Source organism: Oncorhynchus kisutch, linkage group LG2 (genome assembly GCF_002021735.2).
Source record: "Oncorhynchus kisutch isolate 150728-3 linkage group LG2, Okis_V2, whole genome shotgun sequence".
Lineage (NCBI taxonomy): Eukaryota > Metazoa > Chordata > Actinopteri > Salmoniformes > Salmonidae > Oncorhynchus > Oncorhynchus kisutch.
In genome coordinates, this window is record NC_034175.2 from 58,275,603 (window position 1) to 58,289,493 (window position 13,891).

At 42.7% G+C, this 13,891-nt stretch overlaps 1 protein-coding gene across 1 annotated transcript in view; it reads right to left on the reverse strand.

The window, feature by feature from the left end:
- Positions 1–13,891, reverse strand: part of LOC109904675 (ephrin type-A receptor 6-like) — a 247,547-nt gene that overhangs the window by 79,890 nt on the left and 153,766 nt on the right. Inside the window, exon 6 of the mRNA XM_031798682.1 lies at positions 1,223–1,378. Coding sequence (XP_031654542.1) covers positions 1,223–1,378 — 156 coding nt within the window. The remainder of the gene's footprint in view (positions 1–1,222; positions 1,379–13,891) is intronic.

The window sequence follows — 13,891 nt, forward strand, 5'->3', positions numbered from 1 at the left end:
CTTTTATAATATCATGTCTATCATGTCTACCACTGTACATCTACTATCTAGTACAGAGAGCTTCTCATCAAGTTATTCTGGGAGAGCATCCAGGGATTGTGAGACGGTGCATCCAGGCATTAAGTAGATGTGTGCAGGCATTAAGTAGATGTGTGCAGGCATTAAGTAGATGTGTGCAGGCATTAAGTAGATGTGTGCAGGCATTAAGTAGATGTGTGCAGGCATTAAGTAGATGTGTGCAGGCATTAAGTAGATGTGTGCAGGCATTAAGTAGATGTGTGCAGGCATTAAGTAGATGTGTGCAGGCATTAAGTAGATGTGTGCAGGCATTAAGTAGATGTGTGCAGGCATTATGTGTGTGTGTGTGTGCAGGTAATGTGTATGTGAGTGTGCAGATATTGTGTTGTACAGAGCAGTGCCAGCTGTCAGAGGGGAAGTGTTAAAAGGCCTGAGGGATTTAAACTCTCCAGTCCTGCCAAGCTCACTGTCTGTCTGGACAATAGGCTGGAGCCCTCTCCTGCCCTCCATCCCCCTCTCCTGTCCTTCTACCTTCCCTTCCCCTGCCCTTCCCCACTCCCATTCCCTCTTTCCTGCCCTCCTCCTCCCCTCCATCCTTCTCATCTGCTCTCTACCTTCCCTCATCCCTCTCTCATGTCCCCCCCGCCTCCCCCGCCTGCTCCCCTCTCCTTAACTCAATCCCCCTCCTTCTTTCCCCCTTCACTGTCCTCCCCTCCAGCCAACCCCTCTCCATGAATAAACCTGTCTCTCAAGCTCTCTCTCTCTCTCTCTCTCTCTCATCAGTCCTGCTTAGTGTTTCTCTCTCAGGACAGATGAAGGGAGCACCTCCTTTTCCACCTCCTCCTCCTCTGTCAGCATCTGTCCGTTGGCTTCCTGTCCTATCTGTGCTATCTCCCTCTATTTTCTCTGTCTAAGAGGCAAGCTGTGTCCCAGTGCCCATCAATCAGGCCCCATCCTCTACTCAACAGATCTCTATCAGCTCTCTACTCTCTCTCTCTTCCTCTCTCTACTGTACCTGTCTCTTTCTCTCTCTCTCCCTCTCACTCTAGCTCTCTTTACCCCCATCTCTTTCTCTCCCTGTCTTTGTTCCGAGTATATACCACTACAGACCTGTACTGTACTCTATCTGAGTGTATTGAGGGCTGCTTAGACAATAACGAGATTGCCTGATTGATTGACTGATTGTTTGATTGATGATACTCACGTGTGCAGGCCATAGTGGGTGGGTCTCTCTCAGCTCTGTAGAAAGCCTTCTCACAGTGGCAGACAGCAGCCCCCTCTCCATAGCTGAAACTGTGAGGGGGACACTTGGAACACTTGATGTTCCCCGCAAACGCCTTGTAGAAGCCTGGTCGACACGCTGCAGAGAGAGAGACAGAGGGATATATGGTTATATATGGCAGGACAACAGACACATGTATATGGTTATATATGGCAGGACAACAGACACACGTATATGGTTATATATGGCAGGATAACAGACACATGTATATGGTTATATATGGCAGGACAACAGACACACGTATATGGTTATATATGGCAGGACAACAGACACACGTATATGGTTATATATGGCAGGACAACAGACACATGTATATGGTTATATATGGCAGGATAACAGACACAGAGATATGGTTATATATGGCAGGATAACAGACACAGAGATATGATTATATATGGCAGGATAACAGACACAGAGATATGGTTATATATGGCAGGATAACAGACACAGAGATATGATTATATATGGCAGGATAACAGACACAGAGATATGGTTATATATGGCAGGATAACAGACACAGAGATATGGTTATATATGGCAGGATAACAGACACAGAGATATGGTTATATATGGCAGGATAACAGACATAGAGATATGGTTATATATGGCAGGATAACAGACACAGAGATATGGTTATATATGTCAGGATAACAGACACAGAGATATGGTTATAATAGCCAGGATAACAGACATAGAGATATGGATATATATGGCAGGATAACAGACACAGAGATATGGTTATATATGTCAGGGTAACAGACACAGAGATATGGTTATATATGGCAGGATAACAGACATAGAGATATGGTTATATATGGCAGGATAACAGACAATGACAGCTCCTCCCACTAAATCTAGTTTAAAACTGTGCTTTAACATCAGCAAATGGACAAAAGAGAAGGCGGGATGGTATCAAATGGACTGTTAGACACAGTGAAAGGACAATGGCTTAGACTGCAAATACAATCTGTTGACCTTATGATATTAATCTCTACTGATTTATATCCATAACGATGAGGAAAATGAACTATATTGAAAGCAGTGAAGAGAAAAAAACTCCCTCTATTCTCCTCTTCCTTTCTTCTCCTAAACTCCCTTGCTCTCCATCTCCCTCCCTCTCTCCCTCCCCATCTCTCGCTCCCTCCCCCCTCTCGCTCCCTCTCTCCCTCTCCCTGCAGTCTGCTCCTAAAGCCTGTCTGCCTCAGGGACAAATGGCCTTTCAAATCCCTCTCAGCCTTTAACCGATGGTACCACACACACGCACACACACACACACGCACACACACACACACACACACACACACACACACACACACACACACACACACACACACACACACACACACACACACACACACACACACACACACACACACACACACACACACACACACACACACACACACACACACACACACACACACACACGCATGAATGCACAGAACCACACGCACCAGGGTTTCCGTTAGCCGGTAATAGCCGGCTTTTGGCCTATAAAAAATTTGAAAAGCTGATAAATAAAATTGGCGCCGGCCAATTGTCCCGGAGGGGAAGAAAAAATCCCATTGCGAAATAATGCTTTTTAGCCTATTCATTGATGGAAATACCAGTCGAAGGAAATACGTCTGACTGGTCAAGCTTATCGGTCTGTAGGTTCATTTAATTAAATGTGTGTTTGTGTGTACAGTATATTGGTTATGTATCTCATTTATCACATGCCTACAGCATACAGATACAGAGCCTTTGAGCAGAAAACCTGTCAGACAGCCGAGAGCTGCTGCAGCAGCATATCAAACAGCAAGGGAAGGCTTCATCAGCGTGTCACACTGTGCAATGAGCTGGAGGCAGTAGGCTATGCATTTTCAAAACATATACGTAATTGTTTGAAACCTGGATGTTTTAATACATATTATGAGGCATGTCTTACCTTGCTTCAAAGTAGCCTATTACATCTCCTCTCTTCCTAAATTTCTTGCATGTGCGAGCGTTTTGACAAGGGTGTTTTCTCGCTAATTGCATTATGGAACGAACATTTGCACCTAGCCTACTGCCTTGTGAACATTGCTGCGCTTATAATGTGAAGAAATAATAGTTAATCAACATTTTAAACTAAACCTTCTGATCTGTTCCATCAGCCTTATTGCTGTTAACGTTTCTTGATGTAACCTCGGCCTGAGGGTTGAATGAAATCGGGATCTATCTTCCTACAACTGTACCGGAATCTGTTTGGAATAGGCTATTTCTTTCTCGACAAGCTGACCAATAGAAAAGGTATGTTTTTCTACTATTCTACTATGGGTGATAGTAGATTGACATAGGCTAGTGATTTTGCTGTTCGTTTGCTGTTCAGATTGGATGAGGAAAAGGAAAAGTGGACAATGATTCTAACAAGTTCAAAGTGCACATCAGAAATGGGTAAGAAGGACTGCACATCGTTGCATATTGGACTTGCATGTTTTGTTCATATTAATTACCATAATCTAAATATGATTTCTGTCATTCTGAGCCCCGTGGGTGGACTCCTTAATCAGGTTACCCACCCAATGCATATGGGTCCGGCAGATTTCTCAAAAGTCCGGTAAATTAAAATGTTGTCGGTCAAATGTATGCCGACACATTTTCCTGACGGAAACCCTGACACACACTCCATCCTCAGAGGAGAATTCCACTTCTGGGGCTCATCGATTTAACAAGGTAACACTGAGCCTTCTGAGGGCTTCACCTTGAAGCACTGAGAGTCTTGAGTTGTAGATGGAGTCTCTCCATTTCTTCCTGATAAATGAACCTAGAGGAGAGCAAGAAGCCCTGAAACAACACCCACTTAGATCAAATGTGAGCAATTAGGACAGGACAATGACACACACACACACACACACACTGCAGAACCCCTCCCGTCAACACACACATAGCTGCAGTATCAATATGATGAGTGATATCCTCTACAGTGGCCCAAGGTTGCCTGTGCCATTAACCTCTGGTACAGTACGTGGCTTTATACATGGCCTTGATTCACACACTACAACTCACTTATTCCCTTAGCAGTTTTAAACTGTCAACCTAATGATGCTGCTGTCTGACCACACACAGCTGAGGGATGAGACACACATGCATACACACATGAACACACACATGAACACACACACACACACACACACACCAAAACCTCCTGCTAAAATGGACTCGCCAATTAAACAACGGAAAAAAACAACAACAATGCAAGAACTAAAACCTTGCAGCTTCAATAGAATGTGATCTCTGGAATTGAAACAACGGCTAAATTCATACAAGAGGGATTGGATTAACTGCCTAATCCTTTGATACCTTTGTGAATTACTTGTACATTCTAAAATGACTGTGGTGAGTTTTGAGACAGGCTTTGCCCTGTGTAAATAGGACCAATACAATACATCTATCAGCATAAAGTAATGGCTGCAAGTTAACATGTCTTAATAATGTTTCTTCCAACATGACAAGATGACTTCCTAGGCTGTGCTGTTGTTGATGTGGTAACATTGTTTATATTAGACCAGAACGTAAAACAAAACACTGTATCAACCCTGATTCTGAGAGGGAGAGAGAGAGAGAAAAAGAGTGATGCTAGAGGTAGAGAGCCAGAGAGAGTGTTTCTGCGTGCATGGTTTGTGTGTGCTGGACAGTGCTGGTCAGAGAGGGGGAGCATTCTACATACAGATCATACCATAACCTTGGGGCCTGGGTGGATGGGCTGAATTTAGGTCTGCCTCCCAAGGTTAACGAGCTCTGAAAGTCATCCACCACACAACCCCAGATACACCTACAGAACCTCTGAAGCTGGGCTCTGGGCCCTGAGACACAGACAGCAGCTTGGACTGACTGACCGGGTTCTTCACCCACTGGACTAAAACTGTCCAGGAGAAGAGAGGAGCAGAGCACCATGAGAGCTCAGGCATAGCCCAGAACAGATGTGTAGGGAGTGTGAGTGTATATTTGTGTGTGTGTAAGTGTGTAAGTGTGTGTATCTTTGTGCTCTCAGCACGGTGGGCGATGGATCTCTCGTGGACTTCTCGTGGACTTCTCGTGGCGGCGAAGAGCAGCGTTTCCAAGAGAAGCACAATTCTGCAGCATTTACTAGCAGAACCACATCAACAAATGTTGCAGAATAGTTCAGCTCTTGAAATCAAAGAAAGCGTGAGGCGAAGCAGGCAGGGGATGAGATATCGTGGAGGTGGGATGTATCTGGATAGCATTATGTGTGTGTGTGTGGGTGTCTGTGTGTAACGTGGTAAGGATGAGATATTGTGGAGCTGAGATGTGGTACTGTTGGATATGGAGAATGAGCTTTTTTTCAATTCTGTTCCACAAAAAGCGGTTATCTCCTCTCCCTGATGAAAAACTCTTCCTCCATATTGCCTTTCTCTGGGCTAAGGGTAAACACCACTAGTCTCACTATCTGTGTTTAGCTGTGTGTATACATGCCATTCATATTACTACTACACTGCCATCCCATTTCCCATCCCACTCTATGTAGATTAGATCATCTATCATCCCCATAGACTAAATGTAGCCTACAAAATGCAGTTATACAGTATATAGATGCAGTTAGGTGTTATTAGATCATATTGACTATATAGTGTCATTTGACTTGTTTGACATTGAGGAGCTATCTGATTAAGTTACGCCACTAACATTACAATAACAACAACAAGACAAGTCAGACACTTTCCCCACATACATGTCAGGTTACCTATAGTGGCGGTAGGTAGCCTGGCGGGTAGGAGCACTGGGCCAGTAACCGAAAGGTTGCTGGATCCAATCCCCAAGCTGACAAGGTAAAAATATGTTGTTCTGTAGAAGGGAGTGACATCTCTCCTAGAAGAAGATGCAGCCATGGGACATGTTCTATCCTGTGAGATTACAAACATCCACTCTAGCAACACCAGAGTTCCTCACCTCACTAAATGTTATTTAGCTCTGCTAAGGGATCTATCTCTCAGATACCATGAAACAATGACACACGTCTAGAGTTAAGCTGTGATCATTGATCCTCATTAAGATAGCAAAAGGGTTCATCTGTGTTATAGTGAGTGAGAGAGCGTAATATTTACTGTTTATTTCACTTTTGTTTATTACTTCACTTATTTAACTAGGAATGACAGTTCCCGGCCTACCGGGGAACTGTATTCCTGCCTTGTTTAGGGGTAGAACGACAGATTTTTACATCGTCAGCTCTGCGATTTGATCAAGCAAACTTTCGGTTATTGGCCCAGCGCTCTAACCACTAGGCTACCTGCCGCCCCAATGTTAACATATGTTTCCCATGCCAATAATGCCCTTGAATCGAATTGAGAGATGTCAGCTTTGATTATGAGGCTGAGTCCTCCTCCTCTTTCTTCCCCCCCCTCTCCCTTCTTCACACTCCTCTGCTCTTAGTCTGTTGTGTTTACATCTTGACATTTGAGAGATCACTCTCTGAGCCGTGTTTTTCTCCCCCGAGCCTCCCTCTTCACCTTGATGTTCCTTATCTAATCTCAGCTATTACAACCCAGATCTCAATCTCTACATGGCATTTAGCATCCACATGAACTGTTTGCTGTGTTTGTTGTGTGTGTGTGTGTGTGTGTGTGTGTGTGTGTGTGTGTGTGTGTGTGTGTGTGTGTGTGTGTGTGTGTGTGTGTGTGTGTGCACACGTCTGTGTGTGAGAGAGTGAGTGAGACAGTGTGTTTCTGTTTCAAATGTTATTAGTCATATGTAAGGGATATGCATGGTATAATCATCCAACAAAGTACTTACTTACAGGTTCATTCTCGGCAATGCAACAACAATAAAAAATAATACAATCTAATAATACGAACATAAAGTAAGTAGCTCAGTAAAATATAATAAATATTTTAGCATAAGTATAATACAGGAAGACACAGTTTATAGTCCTGTGTATTGGGATAGAGGGGGATGGGGGCAGTGTATAAACTGAGCAGTATAATAACAGTCTGGTAGTAGCAGTTGTGATGTGTGTGTAGCATGAATGTACTGTATATGTGTGCGTCTGTATGTCTGTGTGGGTGTGTGCATGAGTAAGTGCATGTATGCTAACGTGTGGGGAATCAGAGCAAGTGGTCAGTCCAGTTTAAGTGTTCAGCAGTCTGATGGCTTGTAGATAGAAACTGTCTCTAAGCCTGTTGGTATCAGACTCATACCCGACGGTAAGGGAGAAAACAGTGGCTGGGGTGTGTGGGGACCTTGATGATACTGCGTGCCTTTCTCAGGCACCGTTTCGAGGAGATGTCCTGGAGGGTTGGGAGCTGGAGGGTCTTGCGGTCGTGGACGAAGCCCATACCAGGCGTGATGCAACTGGCCGGGACACTCTCGATGGTGTATTGGTAGCATTTGAAGAGGACCCGGGGCGGCATGCTGAATTTCTTCAGCCGCTTTAGGAAGTTGAGATGCTGTTGTACCATCTTGACAAGAGTGATGGTGTTGTTGGTACATGACAAGTCCTCAGTGATTTGCATTTGTATTTACTATGGACCCCCATTAGCTGCTGCCAAGGCTGACAAATGTTTTTATTCATGTAGGTTACACTGTTCCAAAAAATGTATCCTGTTGTCCCACATTTGGGTATTTTAAATGTGGTCACCCTACCTGGTTAATGTTTGAAGCTTTTTCTTGAATGGACAGCTTGATGAAAGCCAGTCTATATTTAGGTCACCCAGAAAATATACCTCTCTGTTGATATCACATACATTATCAAGCATTTCACACTTATTATCCAGATACTGACTGTTAGTACTTGGTTTATAGCAACGTCCCACAATAATGGGCTTCAGGTGAGGCAGGTGAACCTGTAGCCATGTTACTTCAACAGCATTTGACATGATATCCTTAGGAATGATTACAGGAATGTGGTTCTGAATATAAACAGCAACAACACACCCACCACCCCATTGGCATTCCTGTCTCTTCTGAAGAGGTTGTAAACATGTATTGGTACTAGAGGTCGACCGATTAATCGGAATTAATTAGGGTCGATTTCAAGTTTTCATAACAATCGGAAATCGGTATTTTTGGACACCGATTTTGACAATTTTTTTCCTTTTTTTCTTTCTTTATTAACTAGGCAAGTCAGTTAAGAACACATTCTTATTATCAAAGCCGGCCTAGGAACGGTGGGTTAACTGCCTTGTTCAGGGGCAGAACGACAGATTTTTACCTTGTCAGCTCGGGGATTCAATCTTGCAACCTTACAGTTAACTAGTCCAACGCTCTAACCACCTGCCTCTCATTGCACTCCACGAGGAGCCTGCCTGTTGCAGGAATGTAGTAAGAAGCCAAGGTCATTTGCTAGCTACCATTAAACTTATCTTATAAAAAACAATCAATGAATCAATCAATCATAATCACTAGTTAACTACACATGGTTGATGATATTACTAGTTTATCTAGCTTGTCCTGCATATAATCGATACGGTGCGCATTTGCGAAAAATAACTGTTGTTGCGCCAACGTGTACCTAACCATAAACTTGCCTTTCTTAAAATCAATACACAAGAAAATATGTTTAAACCTGCATAGTTAGTTAATATTGCTTGCTAACATTTCTTTTAACTAGGTAAATTGTGTCACTTCTCTTGCAACAGAGTCAGGGTATATGCAGCAGTTTGGGCCGCCTGGGTCGTTGTGAACTGTGTGAAGACTATTTCTTCCTAACAAAGACAGCCAACTTCGCCAAACGGGGGATGATTTAACAAAAGAGCATTTGCAGAAAAAGCACAATCGTTGCACGACTGTACCTACCCATAAACATCAATGCCTTTCTTAAAATCAATACACAGAAGTATATATTTTTAAACCTGCATATTTAGCTAAAAGAAATCCAGGTTAGCAGGCAATATTAACCAGGTGAAATTGTGTCACTTCTCTTGCGTTCATTGCACGCAGAGTCAGGGTATATGCAACAGTTTGGGAAGCCTGGCTCGTTGCGAACTAATTTGCCAGAATTTTACGGAATTATGACATAACATTGAAGGTTGTACAATGTAACAGCAATATTTAGACTTATGGATGCCACCCGTTAGATAAAATACAGAACGGTTCCTTATTTCACTGACATAATAAACGTTTTGTTTTCGAAATGATAGTTTCCGGATTCGACCATATTAATGACCAAAGGCTCATATTTCTGTGTGTTTATTATGTTATAATTACGTCTATGATTTGATATTTGACAGAGCAGTCTGACTGAGCGATGGTAGGCAGCAGGCTCGTAAGCATTCATTCAAACAGCACATTCGTGCGTTTTGCCAGCAGCTCTTCGCAATGCTTCAAGCATATCAACTCCCGAGATTAGGCTGGTGTAACCGATGTGAAATGGCTAGCTAGTTAGCGGGGTGCGCGCTAATAGCGTTTCAAACGTCATTCGCTCTGAGACTTGGAGTAGTTGTTCCCCTTGCTCTGCCACGGATTTTGTGGAGCGATGGGTAACGATGCTTCGAGGGTGGCTGTTGTCGATGTGTTCCTGGTTCGAGCCCAGGTAGGGGCGAGGAGAGGGACGGAGGCTATACTGTTACACTGGCAATACTAAAGCGCCTATAAGAACATCCAATAGTCAAAGGTATATGAAATAAAAATGGTATAGAGAGAAATAGTCCTATAAATACTATATTAACTACAACCTTAAACCTCTTACCTTGGAATATTGAAGTCTCATGTTAAAAGGAACCACCAGCTTTCATATGTTCTCATGTTCTGAGCAAGGAACTTACACGTTAGCTTATTTACATGACACATATTGCACTTTTACTTTCTTCTCCAACACTTTGTTTTTGCCATATTTAAACCAAATTGAACATGTTTCATTATTTATTTGAGGCTAAATTGATTTTCATTGATGTATTATATTAAGTTAAAATAAGTGTTCATTTCAGTATTGTTGTAATTGTCATTATTACAAATACATTTTTTTTAAATCGCCTGATTAATCGGTATCGGCGGTTTTTGGTCCTCCAATAATCGGTATCGGTATCGGCGTTGAAAAAAAATCATAATCGGTCGACCTCTAATTGGTACAGTACCACTGTATCATCAAAGGCACAGTTGAAGTCAGGCGTTTACATACACCTTAGCCAAATACATTTAAACTCAGTTTCAGAATACCTGACATTTAATTCTAGTAAAAATGACCTGTCTTAGGTCAGTTAGGATCACCACTTTATTTTAAGAATGTGAAATGTCAGAATAATAGTAGAGAGAAGGATTTATTTCAGCTTTTATTTCTTTCATCACATTCCCAGTGGGTCAAAAGTTCACATACACTCAATTAGTATTTGGTAGCATTGCCTTTAAATTGTTTAACTTGGGTCAAACGCTTCGAGTAGCCTTCCACAAGATTCCCACAATAACTTGGGTGAATTTTGGCCCATTCCTCCTGACAAAGCTGATGTAACTGAGTTAGGTTTGTAGGCCTCCTTGCTTGCACATGCTTTTTCAGTTCTGCCCACATATTTTCTATAGGATTGAGATCAGTGCTTTGTGATGGCCACTCCAAAACCTCGACTTTGTTGTCCTTAAGCCATGTTGCCACAACTTTGGAAGTATGCTTGGGGTCATTGTCCATTTGGAAGACTGACTGATGTCTTGAGATGTTGCTTCAATATATGATGCCATCTATTTTGTGAAGTGCACCAGTCCCTCCTGCAGCAAAGCACCCCCACAACATGATGCTACCACCCTGTGCTTCACGGTTGGGATGGTGTTCTTTGGCTTGCAAGCATCCCCCTTTTTCCTCCAAACATAACGATGGTCATTCTGGCCAAACAGTTCTATTTTGTGTTTCATCAGATCAGAGGACATTTCTCCAGAAAGTATGATCTTTGTCCCCATGTGCAGTTGCAAACCGTTGTCTGGCTTTTTTATGGCGGTTTTGGAGCAGTTGTTTCTTCCTTGCTGAGCAGCCTTTCAGGTTATGTCAATATAGGACATTTTACTGTAGATATAGATACTTTTGTACCTGTTTCCTCCAGCATCTTCACAAGGTCCTTTGCTGTTGTTCTGGGATTGATTTCCACTTTCGCAAAAAAAGTACGTTCATCTCTAGGAGACAGAACGCGGCTCCTTCCTGAGCGGTATGACGGCTGCGTGGTCCCATGGTGTTTATACTTGCGTACTATTGTTTGTACAGATGAACGTGGTACCTTTAGACGTTTGGAAATTGCTCCCAAGGATGAACCAGACTTGTGGAGGTCTACAATTGTTTTCTGAGGTCTTGGCTGATTTCTTTTGATTTTCCCATGATGTCAAGCAGAGGCACTGAGTTTGAAGGTAGGCCTTGAAATACATCCACAGGTAAACCTCCAATTGACTCAATTAGCCTATCAGAAGCTTCTAAAGCCATGACATAATTTTCTGCAATTTTCCAAGCTGTTTAAAGGCACAGTCAACTTAGTGCATGTAAACTTCTGACCCATTGGAATTGTGATACAGTGAATTCTAAGTGAAATAATCTGTCTGTAAACAATTGTTGGAAAAATTATTTGTGTCATGCACAAGGTAGATGTCCAAACCAACTTGCCAAAACTATAGTTGGTTAACAAGACATTTGTGGAGTGGTTGAAAAAAGAGTTTTAATGACTCCAACCTAAACTTCAGATTTCAACTGTATTATCTAACATACTGTCTAGACTGGGCACACGCGCGCATGTTGATTTTGTACATCCACACCAGACACACAAATTGAAATATCAAAACGAACTCTGAACCAACTGTAGTAATCTGGGGTCAGGTCGAAACACATTCGAAATTAATGGACATTTAGCTAGCTAGCGAATTTGTCTTTGGGTATAAACATTGGGTTGTTATTTTACCTGAAATGCACAAGGTCCTTTTTTCTGGATCTTTGTAGAATTTCCACCTATTTTGAGAACACAAAATCATGTGTTCTCTATCCAGACATTTAATCCACAGATAGAAGGGGAAACTAATATTTTCTAGTAATCTCTCCTCCTTCATTAGTCATCTTCTTCTTATGTGGACTTTATGTCAGTTGGCAACCAACTTTAAGTTGCATTACCACCCCCAACCCGACTGGAGTGTGGACCTCAGTTCATCTTTCAATTCAACCATGTGGGTCTATGGGACTGCAGGTAGCCTATTGGTTAGAGTGCTGGACTAGTAACCGAAAGGTTGCAAGATCAAATCCCAGAGTTGGCAATGTAAACACCTGTCATTCTGCCCCTGAAACAATGCAGTTAACCCACTGTTCCTAGGCCGTCATTGAAAATAAGAATTTGTTCTTAACTGACTTGCCCAGTTAAATAAAGGTAAAATAAAAAAGATGCTCCTAAAAACCAATGATGAGATGGGAGAGGCTGGACTTGCAGAGAGTCAAGTGTTAAAAATAGAAGTTAGAAGTTTTATTTTAGCGCTTGGCTACGGTTTCATGGGCTATGTTTTGCGCTTTCTGGGATAGAATTGTTTTTATTGCTTTACTGGGAGGCTTATCAGAGGTAAACATGAGCTGCACATAGTATGTTTCCTACTAGGGCGAACCGCCTCAGTGCTAACAGTATAACTCCGGTTCATAGGTGCAGGAGTACTGCTGACAACAGCTGTAGGATTGACCGAGGCATCCAGGGAAGTAAGAGGAACATAAGTGAAGTTACTTACATTGTGACTTCCAACACCCCTGGGAACAGGTACATTTGCAGCAGCACTACGACAACACAATGGTAGGGATTATCTGAACAGGGCTTGAGTCATTGATAAGTCATGGTTTCAACGCGGCCTTGAAATGCAGGGACAAGATCATTTGGATGGACTGCGGAATCTTTTGCTTCCACGGCCCAGCGATGGTACGATGCCTGAAATAATCTGCCACGTTCTATTTGTCTTTCAGAGCTAGAACCAGTTCTTTAAAATCCAGTTTCAGCAGTTCCGAGCTAGCCCTCCTCATGTCATTTGACCCCACATGGACTACTACAGCGTTAGCTTCCGGCAGCTGTCTTAGAACTGTACGAAGCAGCATTGTAATGTCTTGTACTCGTGCTCCAGCATATGAAGAAGCCATCTGGTTGAATAGCAGAGTTGAGTGTATCGTCCATAAGCTATGTCCTTGTAAAAACAAAGACACATCATTCCCTGATGTCCCTCTGCAATTGAAGCATTGCTCTGTTCACAGAGTTTATTTTTCAGCGATTGGACATTAACCATCAGGATACTAGGAAGAGGAGGCCCTGTAACCTTTCCTTCCTTTTCTTCGTTGCCAGAGTTGCCTTAAGTCATCTCGGCCAGGAGCAACATGTAAGCTCGCTGTGCTGTGCTGTGCTGTGCTGTGCTGTGCGTGTGTGTTTGTGTGTGTGTGTGTGTGTGTGTGTATTGGGGGTAAGCTGGCTGTAGCCACTGTGGCTTAGCCTTGCAGGATATGTCACCTTGTCTGAGACCTGATGTTACTGACACACCTGAGGCTCTTTCAAAAGCCCAGTTTGGAGAGAGTGATCAGAGATAGGGAGATAGGGAAGGAGATATAGTGGGGCAAAAACGTATTTAGTCAGCCACCAATTGTGCAAGTTCTCCCACTTAAAAAGATGAAAGAGGTCTGTAATTTTCATCATAGGTACACTT